This window comes from Accipiter gentilis, chromosome 37 (assembly GCF_929443795.1).
Source record: "Accipiter gentilis chromosome 37, bAccGen1.1, whole genome shotgun sequence".
Lineage (NCBI taxonomy): Eukaryota > Metazoa > Chordata > Aves > Accipitriformes > Accipitridae > Astur > Astur gentilis.
This window is the reverse complement of record NC_064916.1, coordinates 552,250-578,019: the sequence shown is the minus strand read 5'-3', so window position 1 is coordinate 578,019 and position 25,770 is coordinate 552,250. Positions and strand designations below refer to the sequence as shown.

The following is a 25,770-nucleotide window of genomic DNA, read 5'->3' as shown; positions in this document are numbered from 1 at the left end:
TTTTATTTTTTGAGATTCATCAGAAATTATTCCCCTTATGGGAATTCCTAAGAACTGCGCGTCTCCTTGCCAAAACCTTATCTGGGTTAAAAAAAAAAAAAAAAAAAAAACACAACAAAAAAACCACATCGAGCGGAGCCAAATGTCTCCTGTGTCCCGAAATCTGCTTTCCTGGAAACCTCGAGGGAATTACTGATCCGCTTTGCTTTAATAGGCAGAAAGTTGGAGGATTCCACCGCGTTTATGGGGTGGGTTTTGTTTTTTTTTTCGTGGCGGAGGGCGGGCAGGAGGGCTGCGTGTTAAAAGAAGGGGCAGGATGCAACCGAAACCCCATTTTTTTGGTGGCTGAGCTCGTGTCGGTGTCTCTTTTCTCCTCTTCCCACTTTTTCCCAGGGAAATCAGGACGCAGCGAGATATCGAGGTAAGAGATTTTTTATCCCCGCTGCGAGCATCCGTCGCTCCCTTCAACCCTCTGGCTTGAAATTGCTTAAATTGCACGGGTCCGAGCAGTCGCTCTCCCTTCAAATGGCTTAAAATCGCACGAAACGAGCAGAAATTTTCCTGAAAAAAAAATAAATTCAGTGCAAAGGATTGTCCTGCTCCACATCTGGAGTTTGTTCTGCAAAATGCACACGTGGGTGCTCATCAAATCACCTCGTTCGCATCGTGCATCCTCCACCCTGCCTCAGTTTCTCTTTTTCCAGCCAAGAAAACACCTAGGTGGGGTTTTTTGTTTGTTTTTTTTTTTTTTTTTTTTTTACCAAAACCCCTCCAATTTATGCCTAGCTTTGCTCCAGGGGGTGATTCCCATAGGCAGGACCCCTGGGTTCAGTCCCCAGGTTGAGGCAAAAAAAGGGTTAAAATACACTCAGGAAATCTGATTTTTTCCCAACTTTCAGTCAGCAATGAAAAGAAAAACTTTCCTAGGCATGCAATTCTTTAAAAAAATGGTCAAAATAATTCAACCCCAGCATGGCATGGGGCAAAAATGCCGTGAAAAGAGGTCGGGTGGTATTTTAATGAGAACCCTTTCACCTCCAGAGCATCGTTGGGCTGCTTCATCAGTTTGTTGGGTGTTTGTTTGGGTTTTTTTTTTAATTTTTACAGATTTTCGACAATTTTGCAAGAGCTGGGATGAAGCCCTCTGTCGCTTTCCTGCTCCTGATGATAGGTAGGTTTGAAAAAAAAAAATTAAAATATAGGTTTTTTCTGAGGATGCTGCTAAATGGAAAACTCACGGACGATGGTTGTTCCTGGGTTAATATTCCGCCTCCCGTCTCTTTTCCAGGAGCTGTGATGAACATCCAACCGGTGCAAGAAAAAGGTGGGTATTTGGGGTGCAGGGTCTTGCATTAATACATGGTATTTCCACCCAAAATGGCGTCGTTTAGTTTGGGAAGCGGGAAGGGAGCAGAGCTTCCTCGTGGCTACGTCATGGGTATATGAAAATCAAACTTTCTATTTTTTGCCCTGTTTGTCCTCAAATCTGTACCCCACGCAATTCCCATGGGGCAATTCCCTTCAGCCCCGCTGTCACCCCCGACCGTCGGACACCCAAGAGAAGTCAACGCCATTTTTTAGGTAATTTGGTGCAAAGCGGTCCCGTTTAAAATCAGGAATCCCAAATCTGGCAGGCTTCACCCCAAAACGCATGAGGTCCCCAATACCTCCGCCTCTGCCTTCCCGCAGCATCCCTGCTCTACCCCTACGGTCCGGAGCAGCGTGACCAGAAGAACCCCAAACTTGACGATGGGTCATCGAAGAAGGTCTCTCTCACTGTGCCCTTCACCTTCTACAGCAAAGAGTACCGAACCCTTTACGTACGTGAGCCAAAATTCCACTTCTTCCTTGCGCGTCTCTCCATTTTCCGATTTCGCTCCCCTTTCGGGTTTGTTTTTTGCTCCCTTTTCCAGTCCATTTTGTCACTTGCCCCTCAACAAAAATCGGCCCGTCCATGGGGTTGACGTGGTTCCCTTAATACGAGATTTTTTTATTGTTTTTTCTGGTGCGTCAAAGCATCCTCGTATGGTTGGTGGGTCTTGGGAGGAGAAGCACACCCTTCCGGAGCAGTGGCTGGGAGGTCCATGGCCAAGTTGAGGGTGTTATACCCCACCCCTCCCCTCATTTTGCCAGAGCTGTAGATGCAATAACAACCTAAACACCTCTGATATGGTCGTAGAGATGCAGAAGTCAGTGGTGAGACCACATCTGGATCCCGTGTCCATCTCCAGGGTACCACAACCAAGTCAAGGCGTTGACCCCGTGATAGGGTTCCAACATAGGTTGCCGCCACCCTGGGCTTGACCTGGTGTCTTTTGCAGGTCAACAACAACGGTGTCATTTCCTTCGACACCCGGGTCAACCAATACACCCCCGACCCCTTCCCCCTGGCCGATGGACGCACCTTTGTGGCCCCATACTGGGCGGATGTGGACAACGTGAGGGGAGGGGATATCTTCTACCGAGAGACCACTGACCCGATGCTGCTGGCACGCATCACCAAGGACATCAACCAATACTTCCCCACGATCCCTTACACAGCCACATGGGCTTTCGTGGCCACCTGGGACCACGTGGCCTACTACGGCTCTACCACCAATAAGGTAAGGGCCACGGTCATGACTTGATGGCCAGATAAGGTCACACGCGTGAAAAATTAGTTAATCCCACCCTGACTCGGGGCAGAGACAAGCACGTGGCCACAGGCGGGATCGTTTTGGAGACCAAAGCGAATCGTGGCCTCAAATCCGTCACCGGTTCGGTGGCTGAAGATCTAGACAAGCCGAAACCAGAGCTCCGCTGCAGGTGCTCAATTGGTTGGCCTTCGCAACCCATTCGTTCGCTCTCGCAACCCATGTGTTGGCCTTATGACCTGCTTATTGGCTTTCGTGACCCACTTCTTGTCCTTATGACCCATTTGCTGGCCTTGCAACCCTTTTGTTGGCCTTACATTCCATTCGTTGGCCTTCATGACCCACTCGTTGGCCTTCGCGACCCACTCGTTGGCCTTCGCGACCCACCCGTTGGCCTTCGTGACCCACCCGTTGGTCTTCGTGACCCACTCGTTGGCCTTCGCGACCCACTCGTTGGCCTTCGCGACCCACCCATTGGTCTTCGTGACCCACTCGTTGGCCTTCGTGACCCACCCGTTGGCCTTCGTGACCCACCCGTTGGCCTTCGCGACCCACTCGTTGGCCTTCGTGACCCACTCGTTGGCCTTCGCGACCCACCCGTTGGTCTTCGTGACCCACTCGTTGGCCTTCGCGACCCACTCGTTGGCCTTCGTGACCCACCCGTTGGCCTTCGTGACCCACCCGTTGGTCTTCGTGACGCACTCGTTGGCCTTCGTGACCCACCTGTTGGCCTTCGTGACCCACTCGTTGGCCTTCGTGACCCACTCGTTGGCCTTCGCGACCCACTCGTTGGCCTTCGCAACCTATTTGTTGGTCTCGTGACCCATTTGTCGGCTTTACAACCTATTTGATGGCCTTCGAGACCTCTTTCTTGGCCTTCACGTTCCATTCCTGGCCTTCATGACCCATTCGTTGGCCTTCATGACCCAGCCATTGGTCCTTGCCACCCATTCATGTGTCTTCATGACTTTGGAGGTGAGCGTGTATCCTCTGGTCCCTCTGTCCTACCTGCCAGCCCCGCATGGGTACACAAAACCCCATGGAGCTCCCCAACTACCCTTAGTCATCCAAACATCACATCCAAACTTTTATTCCCCAATTAATTCACTTTTTTCTGTGTTGAAAGCCAGTTTTTCCACTACGCTGTTCCTCTGGCCACCTCGTGCCGAGAAAGAGGTTGTGCTAGAGCACCAAAAGTACTCGTCTGAAGGTAGACACCAAAAAAACAACCCGATTGGGCCGTACCTCACCAAGATAGCTTCCTTGCAACAGCTCCGGGCAAAGAGTCTACACCCGCGTGGAGCCCTGAGGGTGAAATCCCATCCTTACCCGCTCAGCCCACCACTGACGGTGTCATCTCCTTCCTTTTTGTAGGGCAACACCTTCCAAGCCGTCCTGACCACCGACACCAATATGTCCTTCATCATCCTCAATTATTGGGATATCCAGTGGACTACCGGGGCGGCAAGTGACGGTGACGCTGAAACAGGTCTCGGAGGCACCCCGGCCCACGTACGTGGGGTTGAAGGAAAAGCAGAGGGAAAAGGGATGAGCTGAGGGATGGGGGAGGATGTTGACTGGTAATGTTTTTTGAGATAACACCAGATTTGCTGAAGGAAGGACTTTGGCCCACAACGTTTTTTGGGAAAAAACCCACTGGAGGTAGGACTTTGGCCCGTAATTTTTTTGGTAGAAGATGATACCGAAGATAGGTTGGCCCATAATGGTTTTGGGGGACGCCACCAAGTTCATCCAAGACTGGAAGTCGTCCTCTACCATTTTGGGGGACAGCAATGTCAATGCTAGGATGGTGAGCCACACCAGGTTCACTCATAGTAGGAGGTTGTCCCGTACCGTCTTCTGGGGACAAAGATGATGAAGGTCAGAGATTGGCCCATAACATTTTTGGGAGGACAACGCCAGGTTTACCGAAGGTAGGAGGTTGGCCTGTTGTGGTTTTGGGGATGACATCAGGTTCGCTGAAGATCGGAGGTTGGCGCCGACACTTTTTGGTGACAACAACGTTGAAGATCGGAGGTTGGCCCGTAACGATTTTTTGGGGGATACCACCGCCAACAGGAAGAGGTTGTCCCACTCCTGGGTGGGTTTAATCCTTCATTTTGACTCCTTTTCCAGGCCGGCTTCAACAGCGGAGATGAAACCAATTTCTACAACATCCCTGGCTCCCAGACCGATGCCATCATCAACATCACCAAGACCTCCAACGTCAACGTTCCAGGGCGTTGGGTCTTCCAAGTTGATGACTTTAAGGTGACGGGTGTCCCCACGGAGGTGCCCGAGGTCGCCAACAGCAACAACTGCTGGTTGTAGGTTGGGGTTTTGGGGTGGAAACCTAGGGAAAAAAAAAAAAAAAGGAGAATTTGAGAATTGCTCAGAAAATTGTTTCCTCCTCTTGAGTTCTTGGTTTCTCTCCGCAGATAAATCAAAGCGTCCGAGGCGGAAGGACCGTCCCCATCGTCCCCGTCCCCATCATCCCCCGTGACATGTGGAGGGCGAGGTCCCCCAGCGGGATGCATCGAGCGATAAAATTGGGATACGGGAGCAATAAAATTGCAGCTGAGACATGGTGGCTCCTGCGTCATCTTCATTTCTCACGTGTGGCCATGTGCTTTGAGGAGGTTTTGGACCAGGTGTGCATCAATTCATCTTTTTGTTTGCCCTCTTTGTGCATTAATATTTTTTTTTTGCACTCTATGTGCATGAATTTATGATTTTTTGCCTTTTGCATACACAAATATATGGGGGGGGAGGTGTCTGTATTCACGAATTAATGATTTATTGCCCTCTGTGTCCATGAATTTATGATTTATTTTTACATCACGCATGCTTTTATGACTTTTTGCCCTCTGCAGGCATAAATTTATGATTTTCTTTGCCCGTCTCTTCATGAATTTGTGATTTTTTTTGCGCTCTATGGGCATAAATTTATGATTTCTTTTGCCCGTCTCTTCATGAATTTGTGATTTTTTTTGCACTCTATGGGCACAGATTTATGATTTTTTTAACGTCTCTCCGTGCATTTATGATTTTTTTATGTCTGTGTGCACAAATTTATGATTTATTGCCCTCTGTGGATGGATTTATTACTTTTTTCACTCTCTGTGCATATATTTATGGTTTTTTGCCTCTGTGTGTGTGTGTGTGAATTTATGATTTTTTTTTAAATTCTAGCTGTACAGATTTATGAAGTTTTGCTTTCTGCTTGCACAGATTTATGATTTTTTCCCTCTGTGTGCACAAATGTATAATTTTTGCCCTCTGTGTGCATAAATTTATCATTTTTTGCCCTCTACGAGCACCGATTTATGATTTTTTGCACTCTATGTGCATGAAACACGTTTTTTTGCGGGTGTGCATGATTTTTTTGTGCTCCATGCACAAGTTAATAATTTCTTGTACTCTATGTCATGCATTTATGATTTTTTCTCCCTCTTTTGCAGACAATGCCAAAAAATTATTTCCAAATGCTCTGGGCTCATTTTATTTGTAATAATCCTGGATTTTTTCTCCCATTTATGGGCATTTTCCTGCAGGGACGTGAGGTCAGGATTGCACCAAGAGCCCAAGTGACTAATTTTGGCGAAAAATACAAATTTTACAGGAAAAAAAAATCACCTAAACCCCCACAAATCCGGGATTTTTTCCCTAAAGAGGAATATTTTCCATAAAGGGGAATTTTTTTTTCCCTAAAGAGAAAGTGTTTTTGCGCAACGCGCGCACGCACGACACGTGCACGCTGCACACGACACTCGGGGCGCCCACAACACGCTAGCGTGCGCAGCAGAACACGCGTGCACACAACACGCTACACGCTAATGTGCATGAGACACCTTTGCGCGTCAACGCACACACGCACTACACACGACACGCGCGTGAACAACACAACACTCAACGCACGCTAGGTGTGTGCATGTGCACAACACATTTGCACAACATACAACACGTGTGCAACACAACACGTGTGCAACGCAACACAACACACATGAAGTGTGCACATACGTGCACTACACAGAACACACGTGCAGCACAACACGCCAACACACACTAGGAGGGCACACTAGGCGTGACCACGTGCGCAACCTGTGTGCAACACAAGACTCGACACTCACTAGGTGTGCACACAACACACAACGTGTGTGCGACACAACACGACACTCGCTACGCGTGGCCACATCTGCACGACGCACATCTGCACACCACGCAACACGTGTCCAACACAACACATGTGCAACACAACACTCAACGCACACGAGGTGTGCACACGTGTGCACAACACACAAACAACACACAACACCCCCACCCATGCTCGTACATGAGACAACACACACAATTTGGCACAAACACCCCCAAAATGTTGCACTCACAACACGCTCCAACACGACACAACACAATTTGGCACAAACACCCCCAAAATGTCGCACCCACAACACGCTCCGGCACGACACAACACAATTTGGCACAAACACCCCCAAAATGTCGCACCCACAACACGCTCCGGCACGACACAACACAATTTGGCACAAACACCCCCAAAATGTCGCACCCACAACACGCTCCGGCACGACACAACACAATTTGGCACAAACACCCCCAAAATGTTGCACCCACAACACGCTCCGACACAACATGACACAATTTGCCACAAACACCCCCAAAATGTCGCACCCACAATATGCTCCGACATGACACAACACACACAACACACAATTTGGCACAAACACCCCCAAAACGTCGCACCCACAACACGCTCCGACACGACACAACACACAATTTGGCACAAACACCCCCAAAACGTCGCACCCACAACACGCTCCGACACGACACAACACAATTTGGCACAAACACCCCCAAAATGTCGCACCCACGACACGCTCCAACACGACACAACACACAATTTGGCACAAACACCCCCAAAATGTCGCACCCACGACACGCTCCGACACGACACAACACAATTTGGCACAAACACCCCCAAAATGTCGCACCCACGACACGCTCCAACACGACACAACACAATTTGGCACAAACACCCCCAAAATGTCGCACCCACGACACGCTCCGGCACGACAAAACACAATTTGGCACAAACACCCCCAAAATGTCGCACCCACGACACGCTCCAACACGACACAACACAATTTGGCACAAACACCCCCAAAATGTCGCACCCACGACACGCTCCGGCACGACAAAACACAATTTGGCACAAACACCCCAAAATGTCGCACCCACGACACGCTCCGACACAACATGACACAATTTGGCACAAACACCCCCAAAATGTCGCACCCACGACACGCTCCAACACGACACAACACAATTTGGCACAAACACCCCCAAAATGTCGCACCCACGACACGCTCCGACACGACACAACACAATTTGGCACAAACACCCCCAAAACGTCGCACCCACAACATGCTCCGGCACGACACAACACACAACCTCAACCCCCCCCCCCCCCCCGCCCCCGGCCCTATTCGTCATCCCCCAAAAGGGACTTTTTTTGAAAAAAACCCTCCCTCCCTCCCCTCTTTTTCCTTTTTTTTGGCCTTTTTGGCCCATTAACACACCCCGTTTCTGCAGAACAATATCCCCACCCTTTTGTACCCCTCACCCCGGCTTGTTATTTCGGGGCAATTTCAACCACACTGGCAAAAAAAAATATTTTAAAAAAAATCCCTATTTAGTAATTCAGACCTTTTTTGCCATTTGCATCAACCCCTGGCCGGGCTTTAATCAAAACAATGTTTTCCTCCCCATTTTCACCTTTTTCTCTCGCCAAAAATGATGTCAAAGCGCTGGGTGGGTCGATCCCCTGGGGCCGTCTGTATTTGTCTTTTTTTTTCCCCCCTTTTCTGCAAAAAATTATAAAGGGAGAAGCAGCAGTCGCCTGCCCTGGTGTTGCTCTTGGCATTTGCATTGAGGATTTGAGGACAAAAACAGAGATTTTGGGGCCCAGATAGAAACCAGAGGCAGGTAAGGTTAAATATATATAAAAATAAATATATTTCTTTCCAGAAAAGAGCCTGAAGTGTGAAAGTAAGTCTGGAAATTCCTCAAATATCCCCCCAGCCTTGGGTTTTTTTCATGGTAGTAGCTGAATTTGACCATTTCTGGGGGATTTTGGGGGGGAAAGGGGAGGAAGGGGGGAAAAAGAGGGAAAAAGGGGAGGAAAGGGAAAAAGGGGGAAGAAAGGGAAAAGGAAAAAAGGAGGAAAAAGAGAAAAAAGAGGGGATTGGGGGGGAAGAGAGAAAAGGGAAAAATGGGGCAAAAATAAACAAGGGAAATAGGGAAAAAAGGGAAAGAATGGGAAAAGGAAAAAGGAGGAAAAGGAGAAAAAGGGGATTTGTGGGAAAAAGGGGATTTGGGGAAAAAGAGAGAAAAGGGAAAAATGGGGCAAAATAAGGGAAATAGGGGAAGAAGGGGAAGAATGGGAAAAGGAAAAAGGAGGAAAAGGAGAAAAAGAGGGGACTTGGGGGAAAAGAGAGAAAAGGGAAAAATGGGGCAAAATAAACAAGGCAAATAGGGGAAAGGGGGGGGAAGGGAAAATGGAAAAAAGGAAGAAAGGTGGGGAAAGAAAAAGAGAGGAAAGGGTAAAAAGGAAAAGAGGAAAAAGGAAAAAAGGGAAAAGGGGGAATGGGGAAACAGATAAAAAAAGAGGGAGGAAAGGGGAAAAAAGCAAATATGCTCAGAGGGGAGTTGAATTTTTTAAAAATTTGTGAGGACCCAAATCTATCGTCCTGGGTCGGTTTCCATGGAGATGTGAAGTGACTGGGGGGGGGAGGGCACATGTAAATGCCCCCCAAAAAAGCAGATTTTGGGTGTAAGTGCAATAAAATAATGACTTTGGGGATGAGTATGAGTGAAAAAACCCAGGGTTTTTGGGGGTGAGCGTGAGTGCAAAAACTAGAATTTGGGGACAAGTGCAATAAAACACTAATTTTGTGGATGAGTGCAAGGGCAAAACCCACAAATTTTGGGGGGACGCATGTGAATTCGAATGGAATGAAATGTTAAATTTTGGGACAGGAGCAAGCGCAATAAACCTCAGAATTTTGGGCCGCGGGCAAACAGAAATGCAATACAAAAAAAAAAAAAAAAAACCAACAGAGAATTTGATCTTTTTCTTACCTTCATGCAGCCATGGATGGCAACCCGAGCCGGGGAAAAGTTGACGTCCCGCTGCGGGTCTGGACCGTCGTGTTATGGGGTGAGTTCAAACAGGATGGAGAAATGCATCATAACCTGTAAAATTCCCCCCCAAAAAAACCCATGAATTGCCTCAAAATAAGATTTTTCCAGCCCAAGAGACCATATTTCACACCCCAAAAGCTCATCTTTTGCCCGGGGAATTAATTGATATTTCTTCAAATTGCTATTTCTTCAAATTGCTAGTCCTCCCCATCGATACTCCTTCAAAATAATTTCTTCGATTCAATTTTTTTTTCAAATTGACAGACCGTATTTCTCCAACTTGATAAGCCGTCAAATCAACAGTCCATCAAAAGTCTGTCAAATCAATAGCCCATCAAATCAATGTTAATTAAAATGGTTATTTCTCCAAAATAATATCCCTTCAAATCAATAGTCCATCAAATCAAGAGTCCGTCAAATCAGGAGTCCATCAGATCAAAAGTCCATCAAATCAATGTTAAATTAAAATAGTTATTTCTCCAAAATAATATCCCATCAAATCAATAGTCCATCAAATCAAGAGTCCTTCAAATGAAGAGTCCATCAAATCAATCGTCCATCAAATCAAGAGTCCATCAAATCAATAGTCATTCAAATCAATGTTAATTAAAATGGTTATTTCTCCAAAATAATATCTCATCAAATGAAGAGTCCATCAAATCAATAGTCCATCAAATCAAAAGTCCCTCAAATCAATGTTAAATTAAAATAGTTATTTCTCCAAAATAATATCCCGTCAAATCAAGAGTCCATCAAATCAAGAGTCCATCAAATCACTGTTAATTAAAATGGTTATTTCTCCAAAATAATATCCCGTCAAATCGATAGCCCTCCACATCGCTATTCCTTTACCCACCAAAATTAAATCAAATTAAATTTGACGGCAAATTCTCCTCTTCCTCGGGCTTTTCCAGGTGTTTTTTACTCGCTCAACGTCGCTGCGTCGGCTCCGCATCACCTGGGGGAAGACTTTGTGGTGGCCTACATGCAAAACGGTTTGCAGCAGACCCTCAACAGCGACTTCAAGCTGCTCATCACAGGTTATTCGCCCTTCACGTCTGTCACCATCTCCATGAAGAAGCCCGGCTTGCGGATGACGGTGCAGGCGACCGCAGGCCAAACCATCCTGGTGAAGATCCCACCTCAAGCGGAGATGGTGGGGAGTAAAACCTTTGACAACACCGTGGTGGTGAGGGCCAACAACGCCGTCTCCTTGGTGATGGTCAACGAGAAACCCACCTCGGTTGACTCAGCCGTGGTCTACCCGGTGCACAACTGGGGCACAGAGTACCACGTCGTGACACCCAACGTGGGCACCGACCGCTACGGCGAGTTCGTGGTGGCCGCCTGGGATGAGCCCACCGTGGTTGACGTCCACCTCAAAGCCGCGGTGACCTACCAAGGCCGGTCTTACCCCCGGGGCTCGGTTCTCTCCATCAGACTGGAACCCTTCCAAGCAGCCCAACTCCAAAGCCCATCTGATATGTCCGGCACGAGGATCGTGGCGCAAAAACCCGTAGCCGTCTTCACTGGCCACACTTGCTTGGCCAGGTTTGCCCACTGCGACCATTTGGTGGAGCAGCTCCAACCTGTTTCCAGCTGGGGCACCACCTTCATCGTGCCACCGTTGCCTTTCGAGACTCAGTCTGACATCGTCTACGTCTCCACCTCCCAGCCGACGCGCGTGGAGTCTCAACACGGGGTGACCAAGTCCGTTCGGGAGCTACGGCCCAGCCGGTCAACGCTCTACGGACTCCAAGCCTTAAATACCTTGTACCTCTCTGCCAACGCTGGCATCCAGGTCATTTTTTTTGCTGACGGAGGTAATAAAGATGCCATCTTTTACGACCCGTTTTTTATGACCATCCCAGATGTCTCCAGCTACTGCCACTCCTACAAAATCTTTGGCCTGGAGGGTTACGATAATTATGCCCTGCTAATCGCCAAGACCTCGGAGACGTCCGGGTTGATGCTCAACAAAACGCCGTTGAGAAACGTCGCGTGGAAACCTGTCCCGGGCACCGATTACTCGTGGGCGGGGCAGAGTTTGGGCAGTCAATTTGCCGTCCATACGGTGGAGCACAAGACGTCTCCCTTTGGGTTGCTCAGCGTAGGGATTCGGGAGCAAAAAGCCTACGGGTCGGCGGCTGTTTGCGACAGTGGTGAGTGTCCTGTGGCCACCTCCAGCCCCCTTAACCCCTTTTTTGCTTCCCTCCTGCAAGGCAAACCCACGTATTTTTAGGAGTCAAAATTTAGTCCTCCGAGCCAGGTGTCTAGAACGTCCCCTTTCCATCCCCTTGGCTGATAAACGTGGAGGTCGCATCTAGAAAAGTATCTAAAATTAGCTGGTTTGAGCCGAAACTCAAGATTTTGTCTTGGAGCACAAGGATGGGCAGGTCTAAACGGGGGTAATTAATCCAACATGGCTTTGGCCCATTTTAGGAGAGGGTATTACTTCTGTAAATATAGCATCTATCAATAACCTATAAGGAAAATAATCTATAATTAAACAATCATTGAAAGGAGCCTCAAGCGATCAACCCAGATGTTCAAGTCTAAGCTTAAGGTGGCTGAACCCACCTGGGATAAATTTTAATCTGTAAATTATCTGTAAATCAATCATCTGTAATTAAACAATCAATGAAAGGAGCCTCAAGCGATCAGCCCAGATGTTCAAGTCTAAGCTTAAGGTGGATAGACCCACCTGGGATAAATTTTAAATCTATAAATCAATCATCTGTAATTAAATGATCAATGAAAGGAGCTTCAAGTGTTCAACCCAGATGTTCAAGCCTAAGCTTAAGGTGGATAGACCCACCTGGGATAAATCCCAGCTTTACTATAGTAGATATTGGAGGTGCTGGTTGACCGTCTTCGGTGACGGTGATGCTTGTGCTGTCCCCAAGGCCACATCTGGCAGCAAAGTCATCCCCCCAAAAAATCGTTGTGTGATTTTTTTTCCAGATCCCTGCCAGCTCGTCCAATGCCGCGCGAAGGAGACGTGCAAGATGGAGAAGGGGGAGGCCGTGTGCGTGCACGACTACATGGGAACCTGCATGGGATCGCGGTCCCTGCAATACCACACCTTCGACGGGATGACCGTGGACATCCAGGGCGGTTGCACCTACACCATCGCCAAGTATTGCGGCAACGATCCCACCCTGGCGCCGTTCGTCGTGGAGGAGAAGAAGAGCGAAGGCGATTTTAAGGAGTGGTTGACCAACATCTACGTGTACTCCTACAATATCTCCATCCACATCGGAGAGGGAGGTAAAATCCAGGTAGGTTTTTCCAGGTCGTGGCGGCGTTATTCTGGAGAAAGCCTTTTGTGCCACGTGGAAGTGGGTAAAATATTGTGGTGAGGTTGAAACTAAAAAACGAGGAGAAGCACCAAAACCGCGGAGTATTGGGAAATTTTGCATTACAAAACAAGACGTGGCAAAGGAGAGGGTGCTTTGCACCTGACTTGAGGTGTCTTTAATTAAAGCACGCTTGCTTTTTGGTTAGCGTCAAGGAAAAGGCAATTTTAAGGGTGCAACTCTACTATAAGCCTGGATTTATCCAGGGGGTCCGCTAGCCATGGAGATCTACCACAAAAAGGGAGTCTAAGCGAGCCGTAAGTCTATTTTACAAGGTTAGACGAGGTTTCTCCCAGCTGTAGAGTTCAGTGGTCTTAACATAAGCGAGATTTTAAGCTCAGAATTTGAAGGAGATGGTTTTCCCATGACACATTTGGGTTTTGATCTTTTCCCGCTAAACTCTATTGCGTATCTACAGCGAAATGGCTGGTTTATGCTGATAATTGCTTCTTCCTGAAAGAAATTTCTCTTTCTGACTGTATCTAGATGCTTTTTGGGGGTTGTGAACTCTCAGCAAAGCCACCCCCCGATGAGATTTAACCCTTCTTTTTCTCCTTTGCCCCAAGGTCAACAACAAACCCACCAGCCTACCAGTCACCCTGGAAGCGGGGAAGATCCAGATCTCCCAAAACGAGGGTCGGACCATCCTGCAAACGGATTTCGGGCTGCAGGTGACCTACGATGAAGACTGGGCCATAATGGTGGCGGTGCCCAGCAGTTATTTTGGGGGCACCTGTGGACTCTGCGGCAACTTCAACGAGGACTCGGAGGACGAGGTGACACTTTCTGACGGCGCTCAGGCTTCCAGCGTGGAGGATTGGGCTGAGAGCTGGCGAGATCCCTCCTGCCAGGATGATTGTGAAGACCAGGAGACGCTGCAGGAGACAGCAGGCTGCGGTGAGTTCAGATGGAAGGGGTCCCTAAGCATTTTGGGGGAGAAAGAAGGGGATCCACGCAGGGATCTGGCCACGGGTGCCTGAGAGCTGCTGCCCAGCCCACCAAGTCGATGCTTGTAGGCGTCAACTTAACCAACATTGGGGAAGGCTTGTGTTGCTCTTTTCATGCCAAACCACCCCAAAATGCACCTTATCTGACTTCAGATGTCCATAACACACAAAATTAGGGGAGGCAGGTTCCTGAGGGCCACGTCCACGGGGGCTCGGTGAGTCTGGATCACTTTTGGGCATCAACTGACCCAACGTAGGAGCCTGACGTCCCTCTAAGGAAAGCGTTGAGCTCATCCCTTGCGTTGCCCTTTTTTTTTGAGACCTTCTTCTCCCACAGCTCAGAGATGCCCCCAAAACAGCCACTTCGAAGCCTGTGGCACGGCATGCCCCCCCACCTGCATCGACCCCAAAGCCCCCGCATCCTGCGGCGAGCCCTGCACGGCCGGCTGCCGGTGCAACGAGGGCTTCGTCCTCCACAACGACTCATGCGTCCCGGTGGAGACTTGCGGTTGTTTCCACAACGGTCGCTCCTACAAGGTCCGGGAGGAATTTTGGGAGGACGGGAGTTGCCAGAGCCGGTGCCGATGCGAGGCAGGGGGGAAGGTGGCTTGCAAGAAGGCTGGGTGCAAAGCCCACGAGAAATGCGTCACGGTTGACGGCGTCCCCAAGTGCCAGGCGAACAAGTATTTTACGTGCATCGGGACGGGCGATCCTCACTACATGACCTTCGACGGGTTGAAATACGACTTCCAAGGGACTTGCATCTACCAGTTTGCGGCCCTCTGCACCCAGGACCCCAAACTGGTCCCCTTCACCGTCAAGGTGGAGAACAACAACCGGGGCAGCAAAGCCGTGTCCTTCACCAAAACCGTCACATTGGAGGTCTACGGCAACGTCATCAGCATGAGCCAGGAGCATCCGCGCAAGGTCAAGGTAGGACCTCGTGCAGCTTGCATCTAAACTGCTTATTTGCTGTGTTTTCCCCCCAAATCGCCTTTTTTTCCTCATGCGCACCTCATGCGTGGAAACATCGGTTTCTGTCTGCCGTCTCCAGAGGGAGCCCTGAGCAGCTAGTTTGGATGTAAACACCTTAATTTAAAACACTTAAAGAAGTTCATATAAAAAAAAAAAAAAAAAAAAAAAGAAAAGAAAAGAAAAAAACCCTACAATTTGTTTATGGTGTCCTAGAAACAGCCGATTTTCGCTCTGGCAAACTAAGCAAGTGAAAAATATCCATGAATAATAGCAAAAATACTTCCACATTCAAAAGCATCCACTTTGCTTGACGTCTTCGGCTTCCCTTTTTTGCTCCCATGAGGCTTCCTGAGTTTATATTTCCTTTCTTCCTCACAGCTGCAGACTGACTCAATTAATTTGGGAAAGGTCCAATTCCCACTTCCTTTTAGCCAAAGTGTTGCACAAAAGGGTTAGCTACAACTTTTCCTCTCTTTCTCTTGCTGAGCAATAATATTTTCCACTTAATATAGAACCCTATGCCTGGAAATCCTCTTCATGCAAAAGGTTTTTGCAGAAACACCTGAATCTCAAGCAATTTGCATTTTTGATGGAAGTTCTCCTCATCTAAAGTGTTGCCCTAAAACACCCCAACCTCGACTGATTTGAATTTGCCCCGAAATCCTCCCCGTGCAAAGGGGTTTGCAAAAATGCCCAAATCTCGAGGGATTTGCATTGGTTTTACAGAAACACCCAAATCCTGAGTAATTTGCATTTGCCTGGAAATCCTTCCTGGGTTTTGCAGGAACCCCCAAATCTCAAGCAATTTGCGTTTTGTCCAGAAATTCTCCCCACGCAAAGTGTTGACCAAAACCACCCCAAACCTGACTAATTTGAATTTGTCTGGATATTCTCCCTGTGCAAAGGGGTTTGTAAAAATGCCTAAATCTGAACTGATTTGCTCTTGCACGGAAATCTTCCCCACGAGAAAGATTTTGCAAAAAAACCCAAAAACTGCCCCAAAACTTGAGTGGGTTGCATGAGCCGTTGGCTAACCGGTGCCACCGCTGCCCCCTCCACCTTCTCCAGGTCAACGGCGTCTTCGTGGAGCTCCCGTTCACCCAGAAGGACCAGTTCGAGCTCTACCACAGCGGCGTCCACGGCTTTGCCCGCACCGCCTTCGGCTTGCGGGTGAGCTTCGACTGGTACAGCTACGCCCGCGTCATCCTCCCTGAAGACTACGCCGGCGCCGTCTGCGGCCTCTGCGGCAACGCCAACCGCGACGCCGGCGACGACTTCATCACCCGCGACGGTAAACGGGCGGCGGATGAAATCCAGTTGGCCGATAGCTGGAAGGTGGGAGACGTCCCCGGTTGCTCGGCCGGTTGCGTGGGGGATTGCCCGGTGTGCAACGAAGAACAGAAAGAGCTTTACCGCGGCGACGGCTATTGCGGGGTGATCGCCAAAACTGGGGGGCCCTTCCGGGCTTGCCACGACGTCATCGACCCCGCGCCTTTCCTCGAGGATTGCGCTTTCGACGCCTGCCACTACAAAGGCCACCGGGACACCTTGTGCAAAGCCATCGCTGCCTACGTGACGGAATGCCAGAGCCACGGCGTCAACGTGGAGCAGTGGAGGACGCCATCCTTCTGCGGTGAGCGGGGCCAGAAGGGGATTCCCACCAGCCCCACCCCCCACACTTGGCCATAAAAATAAGTTTTTGAGCCCGACTGCCCGCTCTTGGCTTTGCTTAGAGCCAATGGAAACACAAAACGCTTCCAAAATTGGGTTTATTTGCCCTTTTTTTCCAACATCGCCTTGCGGTGCAATTAGCATATCCTTTCCCTCCCCAGCACCAAGGCCAAACAATGAGTTAACGTGCAAATATGGATGTGGGGAAATCCCCTCCAACTTGGTTCCAAAGCAAAATTAATTCCTTCCTGCATGCAACGGTGCGAAATAAATCCCCATTGCCTTCCAGATTCTTCCCTGATACAAGGAAGGGGAAAGCAAACTCAGTCCCCGTCGCTCTTCAGAGCGATATTGATGCTCAACCACTCAAGATTTGTTCAGATTTGCACCCTAGGCTTTGGGCTGATGAAAGAATAGGATTTATCTGCCCCATTTTCAACCATTCCTTCCAGAAAAAATTATTTTATCCTCCTCTTCTCCAGCCCTGAGGCCAAATGATGAGTTTAGATGCAAATACAGAGGCGGGAAAATTTCCTCCAACTCATCTCCAAAGCAAAATTTGTTCCTCCTTCATGCAATAGAGCAAAATAAATCAGCATTGCCCTCCACGTTCCTCCTTCACACAAGGAAAGGGAATGCAAAATAAATCCCTGTTGCCCTCCAAGTATTTTATTAATGCAAGAAAGGGGAATGCAAAATAAATCCCCATCGCCTGCCGCGTATTTTATTAATGCAAGGAAGGCGAATGCAAAATAAATCCCTGTTGCCCTCCACGTATTTTATTAATGCAAGGAAGGGGAATGCAAAATAAATGCCCATTCCTCACCACATATTTGATTAATGCAAGGAAGGGGAATGCAAAATAAATCCCCATCGCCTGCCACGTATTTTATTAATGCAAGGAAGGCGAATGCAAAATAAATCCCCATCGCCTGCCACGTATTTTATTAATGCAAGGAAGGCGAATGCAAAATAAATCCCTGTTGCCCTCCACGTATTTTATTAATGCAAGGAAGGCGAATGCAAAATAAATCCCCATCACCCTCCAGAGCGATATCGATGCTCCCCCACCAAACACTTGCTTACCCCTGCCCCCCCCCAAATTCCATTGCAACGATGGAAATACTCACCCTGACGCTTCCAGCCGCAAATCCAAGCGGGGCTCCCTAATTTTTCTCCTCCTCTGTTTCTCGCAGGTCCCTCCTGCCCCCCTCATTCTCACTACGAGCTCTGCGGCAGCAGCTGCCCGGCCACGTGCCGGGTCCGCGCCGTCCCCCCCGAGGGCTGCGCGTCGGTGCCGTGCACCGAAGGTTGCTTCTGCGACGGGGGCTTCGTCCTCAGCGGCGACGAATGCGTGCCGGCGGGCGAGTGCGGTTGCGAGCACCGGGACCGCTACTACAAGAAGGGCGAGGATTTCTACGCCTCGTGCCGGGAGAGGTGCCGTTGCAAAGCCGACGGGGTGGTGGAGTGCGAGGAGGTCTTCTGCAGCGCCCACGAGGAGTGTCGAGTAGAAGACGGGGTGCTGGGGTGTTACCCCGCCGGTTACGGGCGGTTGGTGGTCTCTGGCGACCCGCACTACGTGACGTTCGACGGGAGAGCCTTCGACCTCCAGGGGTCCTGCACCTACGTCTTGGCGAGGGTCTGCAAGCCGGAGAGGCGGCTGACGAATTTTTCGGTGGTTTTGGAGCACGATGTGGGCAGCCGGGGTAACGTGGCGCTGATGAAGAAGGTGGTCGTCTCCATCCACGGGTACACGGTCGGCATGGAGAGGGGAAAGAAGTGGGAGGTGACGGTAAGTTGGGAGGGGTCTCGCGTGGGAGAAATCCCTCGGCGCGGTCATCCGTGCAAAATCCCTCGTGTCCAAAATCCATCGGTGCACGCGTGCATGGAAAATCGCCCAGTGCGTGCATGCAAAATCGCCCGGTGCGTGCGTGGAAAATCCCCCGATCCAGAATTTGGGACGTCCATGTCTGTCGGTGCGACATCCCCTGGTGCGCACGTGCAAAATCCTCCGGTGCGTGCGTGGAAAATCCCCTGATCCAGAATTTGGGATGTTCCTATCCGTCAGTGCGACATCCCCTGCTGCGCACGTGCGTGCCAAACCCCCTGGCGCACGTGTGCGTGCAAACCCTTCCCCATCCTATGTGCCCATCCCAGGTGGATGGGGAGCGCTACACGCTGCCGCTGGTGACGGAGGACAAGAAGCTACGGATCGGCCAAGAAGGCACCAATGTCGTCCTCCAGTCGGCCGCCGGGCTCCGGCTCCTCTACAATGCAGCCACCTACCTCCTCGTCACCATCCCCGACTCCTACCGGGGTCGCGTGTGCGGACTCGGGGGCAACTACAACGGGGACCCTGGTGACGACTTCCGGTTGCCCGGCGGTTCCCTGGCGCAGAGCACCGAGGAATTCGTCACCTCCTGGAAGACGCCGGTGAAGGACAGAGCGTGTACCGACGGCTGCCACGGCGAGGCTTGCCCCGCGTGCGACGCCGGCGACGCCGCTCCCTACGGCGCCGGCGATTCCTGCGGGCTCATCCGGGATCCGGCGGGACCTTTCGGGTCGTGTCACCCACGGGTGAGCCCGGTGGAGTATTTTAACCATTGCCTCCACGACGTCTGCGCAGCCAATGGCGCGCGGGACGTCCTGTGCCAAAGCCTCCAAGCCTACGTCGCCGCTTGCCAAGCCGCTGGGGCCGAGATCGGCGGGTGGAGAACGACCGCTTTTTGCCGTAAGTGCTCCGGAATAAACTCCGTGGAGCCACTTCAACTCCTGTTTTCCTCCAAAGTCACGTTTTTCCCCCAGAAAAAATCCTCCAATTTTGCCACACTTGCAATTTCCTGCTTTTGAGGCAAACTCACCTTCACTATCTGGACCAAGACGACATACAAATGACCTGTGTAATATCACGCGAGGCTGCTTTTTGCTTAACTCCCTCCCATAATCTATGAAATGGCCCAGAAATTATTTTTAAGCCTCCCCCAGAAAAGCTCAATTTGGGGCTTCAATCACCTATTTCCCACCCAAAACCCCCTGGAAGAAAGAAATTCCAGCTTCCCACCTCCAAAACTCCAATGAGTTTGAGATGGGCATCCCTCTACTTTGCCTCAAGGTGCTTAGTGCTACACAAATGCTTTAATTTGGATGTTTAAAGTGGGATTCAATTGGCTTAACACCTTTTGGAGCCATCAGAGATGCCCAAGACCATTGGTCAGCCATGGGGATGCTCCACTGGGTGCGGGAAAAATGGTCATAATAATTTTTTTGGGGGGGTAATAATGGTACTTGTCTCTTTTTTTTTTTTTTTTTTTTTCCCAGCCCTCTCCTGCCCACCGCATAGTCACTATGAGCTCTGCACCCGTACGTGCGACTTCACCTGCGCCAGCCTATCCGTGCCAGCCCCGTGTAGCTGGACGTGCTTTGAGGGTTGCCAGTGCGATGACGGTTACCTCTTCGACGGAGAAGCCTGCGTGTCCCTGGAGCAGTGCGGCTGCATGCACCAGGGACGGTATTTCAAGGTAAGGTTGACCATCAAGGCTTGGCATCGGTGGTTTTGGTGGAAATCAGGTTGAGGAAGGAATGTGGAGCGGGTTGTCCCATCTGGGTGATGCAACTGGTTTGGCAATTCAGTCATCTAATGAGGTGGGTTGTCCTAACTAGATGATGGAACTGGTTTGTGGCCTCAATCTTTGATGAGGAGTTGGGTCGTCCCATTGATGGAACTGGTTTGTGGCCTCAATCTTTGATGGGTTGGGTTGTCCCATTGATGGAACTGGTTTGTGGCCTCAATCTTTGATGAGGAGTTGGGTCGTCTCATTGAGTTGATGCAACTAACTTTGGGTCTCAGTCTTCAGTGAGGTAGGCTGTCCCATCTAGATGATGCGACAGGTTTGGGGATTCCATCTTTGATGAGGTTGGTTGTCCCGCTTAATCAACACAACCGGTTTTGGGACTCGACCTTCAATGGGGTGGGTTGCCGCTTCATTTTAAGGACACACGTCTAAAATAATGCAATTAATAACATCCTAAAATGCGCATTTTGCTCTTCTGGACCGGGGGAAAAAGGACAATTAGTCCACTGGGTTTCACAAATTCCACCAAAACCACCTCATGGTTTTTCTTCCTCTCTCTGGGATTTCTTCCCCGCTTGAAGGTGGGAATTTCCTCCCCAAATTTGGAGATGCTGTCTGTGTGGATTAACCTCTGAGTTTTTCCTTTCCAGGCAGGCGAGACCATCATCTCCAGCAACTGCTCCAAGAAATGCAATTGCCACCTCTCCCAGGGACTCGTTTGTGAGGACATACGGTGTCCGCCAGACGAGGTCTGTGCCACGCGGGACGGGGTACAGCAGTGCGTCAAGAGGGAAGGCCAGTGCCGGGTCTCCCCGGGGGCCACCTTGACCACGTTTGACGGTGCCGGTGGAAAGCTCCTGGCCAGCGGCACCTACAAAGTCGCCGCCCTTTGCGACGAGCAGTCGCCCAACTGGTTCAAGGTGGTGGTGGATGTCAGCGAGTGCCGGGATGACAGCATCCCGGCTGCCGTGGCCGTCTTCATCTTCTTCCGCGAAGCTTTCATCACTGTGAATAACAACATGGAGGTGTGGGTAAGTCGAGGCAGGGCACGGGCAACCCTTGCGGATAAGCAAGTTGAGTAATTCAATTAAGACGTGGAATCGGGGTGGGATTTATCTCCTCTTCCCTTCGTCGCTCTTAGGTGTTCAACCCAAGGATAACTTTGTGCCGTACTATTTTTATGGGGCGGTCTTGGATATTTTTAACCCATTTTTGGCGTTTTGCTTCGCTGCAGGTGAATGGTCTTTTCACCCGCCTTCCAACCGCGGTGTCCAAAGCCGTCTCCTTGAGCGCGGTGGCAGGGAACATCACCGTCTCCCATACGTCAGGGATGGATGTGCTCTTCAGCCCCACCGGGGAGGTGACGGTGACCGTAGGGGCCGCCTTGGTCAACCGGCTCTGCGCTCCCTGTGGCAACTTCAATGGTGACCCCAGCGATGACCTGAAGCTGCCTGATGGCCGGACCGTGAGGAACATCGCAGAGGTTGTCGATGCCTGGAAAGCCAGGGATTTTGCGGGATGGTGAGTGACCCCAAAAGACCCACCCTCCCCCCAAACCAAACCATGGGTTGATATTTTTTTTAAGCCTGGGCAAGCAAGAGGGTAGGGAACAACCTCCGTGGGGCATCGATGGGTTGGGCTTAGGTGGCATCCGGAAAGGACTTCTCCATCTTCTTTGGTTTCATCCACAGCGACTGACACACACAAACCCAAGGAAATTATTCTGGTAAGTGACTCTTGTCCTTCTTTGCTGTCACAGCTCACACTACAAATGCTCCTGCAGCCCCACGGTTGGATAAGGCTTAGTTTGTTTGACCCTCCCTAATTAATTACCTGAATAATTGGGGGTTTCTGGTGCCTCAGCATGGGCCAGACTTAGGAAGAGTAGACACTCGTTGCCTTAGCTTCGATGTCGGCCATCCCGTACGAAACGGCTGTCGACCAAAATCACGACGCCCGGGGAAGTTTTCTTTGTAGAAAGAAAAACTGAGCCAAGATCAAGCTGAAAAAAAAAAGAAATTAGTTCTTTGGTGTCTCGTGGGATGCCTTCTACTTCGCTAAGCTGCTCGGGTTTGTCCCCATGAGAAGCAGAGTCAAATATAGAGTGAGTGCTGAATTTAGATAGGTTACACCAAGTATAGAATGGTCTTGCTGAATATAGGGTAATTTTGCCCAATATAAAATTATCTGGCTGAACACAGGGCCTTCTTGCAAAATACCGAGCCATTTTGCCGAATATAGGGCAACTTTGCCGCATATAGGGTGATCTTGCCTAATACAGCGCAATCTTGCCGACTATAGCGTGATCCAGCTGAATATAGAGCCATCGTGCCAAATACAGAGCTACCGTGCTGAATATAAGTTGCTCTTGCTGAATGTAAGTTGCTCTAGTTGAACAGATAGTGATTTTGCCAAAAAAGGAGCGATCTTCCCCAGTATAGAGCCTTTTTGCCAAATAAAGAGTTATTTTGCCCGATATAGAGCCTTTTTGCACAATTTAGAGCCATTTTACTGAACCAACAGAGAACTGTTTTGCCCAATATAGAGTTGTTTTGCCCACTATAGAGCCATTTTGCCCACTATAGAGCCATTTTGCCCAATATAGACCCTTTTTGCCCACTATAGAGCCATTTTACTGAACCAATATAGAGCCATTTTGCCCACTATAGAGCCATTTTGCCCAATATAGACCCTTTTTGCCCACTATAGAGCCATTTTACTGAACCAATATAGAGCGATTTTGCCCAATATAGAGCCATTTTGCCCACTATAGAGCCATTTTGCTTAATTTAGAGCCATTTTGCTTAATTTAGAGCCATTTTACTGAACCAATATAGAGCCATTTTGCCCACTATAGAGCCATTTTGCCCAATATAGACCCTTTTTGCCCAGTATAGACCCTTTTTGCCCAATATAGAGCCATTTTACTGAACCAATATAGAGCCATTTTGCCCACTATAGAGCCATTTTGCCCAATTTAGAGCCATTTTACTGAACCAACATAGAGCCATTTTCCCCACTATAGAGCCATTTTCCCCACTATAGAGCCATTTTGCCCTATATAGAGCCATTTTGCCCACTATAGAGCCATTTTACTGAACCAATATAGAGCCTTTTTGCCCACTATAAAGCCAGTTTACTGCACCAATTTAGAGCCATTTTGCCCAATTTAGAGCCATTTTGCCCAATTTAGAGCCATTTTACTGAACACAGAGCAACCCCAAAGCCACCGCTACAGGGCAACGAAGATCTCCCCAACGTCCATCCCACCTCCACCTTCCGCTTGCTTCCCCCCACACCTCGCCCTCGTGCCCCCACCGCCTTCCCCTCGCTCCACCACCTTCCCCAGCCCCTCCGCATCGCTCTGCCTGTCCTGCACGGCACCTCCCCAGCACCGCCTAACACCAAAACGTGCCGTGACCCAACCATTTAACCCTCGCTTCCCCTCTGCTGCTGGCTACGAGGATGCTCCCGATGGAAATCGGACAAAGTCGCAACAACAGGGTGGTGGGTGGGAAGTTAACTGCAATTTTTTGGCGACATCCATGACGTGGTAGACGAAGCCAACAACGCTGCCAGGCTCGGAAATTTTTTGAGGTCAATCCCACACCCGAGGACAAGACCGGCCCCACAAAAACACGGTGGTAATGAGCAAAACTCACCTTTTGGGAAGGGGAAAGACGTAACGTTCTGCGATGACGAGGGTGAGGAAGGGCTGTTGGTTCCTCTTCAAAAGGGGTTGCCCTGACGGCTGCCCACGTTTCGTCTTTTTCAGCCGCGCCTCCAACCTCGTGCGGATGGAAGTGGAAGCCCCCGTCTACCCTATGCAGTAGGCGAAACCACGCGGGGGGTGGGACTGACGCGAGAGGACCATGTCCCCCACTTCTTGTAAATACTTCTTTGGAGGTCTTCACGCCTCTAGAGGCACAAACCGGCGTCTCAGGTTGAGTTTCTGCAAGCGCAGAAGGAAAACCGGCACTGAGCTATGATGGGCGCCTAGAGCAGCAGGTGGCACGGCCTCAAATACCTGCAAAAAAAAAAAGAGCAAAACGCTTGATCTGGCCTCAAATAGTGAGAAAAAGGTGTATTTTAAAGACCTGATCTACTTCATGTAGAGCGCAAAGGCGAGATGACCCGTCTGCACCGGAGTGGCCAGAAGGAAAGCGAGAGAAACGCCTCAAGCCGAAATAAACATAAAATTGAGATCCATAGACCCAAATCCTAGCCTTTTTTCTCCAGAAATGCACTATTCCTTTTGACTGTTTTCAGTATAATATTGCCTGCTGTTGGCTAATTCAATAAACCCTTTTTACAAAGTTTTTTTCTCGTGGGTTTGTGGGGGGTTTTTTGCTTTGTAAATTCTGGGGTGGGGGGAAAAAAATGGGAATTGTCTTTTCTGTTTCCACTGTTGGTGGGGAAACACCCCGACATTATTCCTGTGGGGAAACACCTCAGTGTGCTTTCCCACAGTGAAACGTGTCTTCCCGTGGGGGAAGAGGTCACCCGACGTGTCTCCCACGGTCAAACAACCCAACGTGTCTTCCCATGGTCAAACAACCCACCCAACGTGTCTTCCCATGGTCAAACAACCCAACGTGTCTTCCCATGGTCAAACAACCCAACGTGGCTTCCCACGGTCAAACAACCCACCCAACGTGTCTTCCCATGGTCAAACAACCCAACGTGGCTTCCCCACTCAAACAACCCACCCAACGTGTCTTCCCATGGTCAAACAACCCAACGTGGCTTCCCACGGTCAAACAACCCACCCAACGTGTCTTCCCATGGTCAAACAACCCAACGTGTCTTCCCATGGTCAAACAACCCAACGTGGCTTCCCACGGTCAAACAACCCACCCAACGTGTCTTCCCATGGTCAAACAACCCAACGTGGCTTCCCAACTCAAACAACCCACCCAACGTGTCTTCCCATGGTCAAACAACCCACCCAATGTGTCTTCCCACGGTCAAACAACCCACCCAATGTGTCTTCCCATGGTCAACCCACCCAATGTGGCTTCCCCAGTCAAACAACCCACCCAACGTGTCTTCCCATGGTCAACCCACCCAATGTGGCTTCCCCAGTCAAACAACCCACCCAATGTGTCTTCCCACGGCCAAACAACGCACCCAACACGGTGAAACACGGTGATTTTCCACCCCAACATATTTCCCGTGGTGAAATACCCCAAATTATTTCCAACTTGAGGGTACGGCTGAATTACTGGGGGAACTAAACCTTTCCGGAGGCGACACAAACACAACCCCAGCTCTTGCGTTACTTCACACGGGGCGACAGCAATAGGCTGAGTAATTTAAAAAAAAAAAGAATAACAAACAATTTGGGACAAAACGAGAATTGCCTGCTCGAGAAATAAATTCTTGGGCTCGTCGA

The 25,770-nt window shown here is 49.8% G+C and overlaps 1 protein-coding gene across 1 annotated transcript; it reads left to right on the top strand.

Annotated features, from left to right (window-relative positions):
* Positions 1-206: 206 nt before the first annotated feature.
* Positions 207-25,027, top strand: LOC126035139 (IgGFc-binding protein-like). The gene is made up of 18 exons (XM_049793230.1): positions 207-421; positions 1,108-1,324; positions 1,690-1,820; positions 2,322-2,603; positions 4,008-4,145; positions 4,770-4,960; positions 9,785-9,867; positions 10,766-12,013; positions 12,816-13,132; positions 13,777-14,107; positions 14,495-15,090; positions 16,201-16,765; positions 18,000-18,595; positions 18,961-19,534; positions 20,122-20,321; positions 21,026-21,406; positions 21,610-21,896; positions 24,151-25,027. The coding sequence occupies exons 2-18, from the start codon at positions 1,135-1,137 to the stop codon at positions 24,206-24,208; spliced, it is 6,168 nt and encodes a 2,055-aa protein (XP_049649187.1). The 5' UTR covers positions 207-421; positions 1,108-1,134; the 3' UTR covers positions 24,209-25,027.
* The last annotated feature ends 743 nt before the right edge of the window (positions 25,028-25,770 follow it).

Excerpts from the sequence above, each read along its gene's own strand:
- LOC126035139 (XM_049793230.1), top strand. The coding sequence starts at position 1,135 with ATGAAGCCCTCTGTCGCTTTCCTGCTCCTGATGATAGGTAGGTTTGAA. Across the intron at positions 9,868-10,765 it reads CTGGACCGTCGTGTTATGGG|GTGTTTTTTACTCGCTCAAC; the intron begins GTGAGTTCAAAC and ends GGGCTTTTCCAG. Across the intron at positions 14,108-14,494 it reads GCAGGAGACAGCAGGCTGCG|CTCAGAGATGCCCCCAAAAC; the intron begins GTGAGTTCAGAT and ends CTTCTCCCACAG.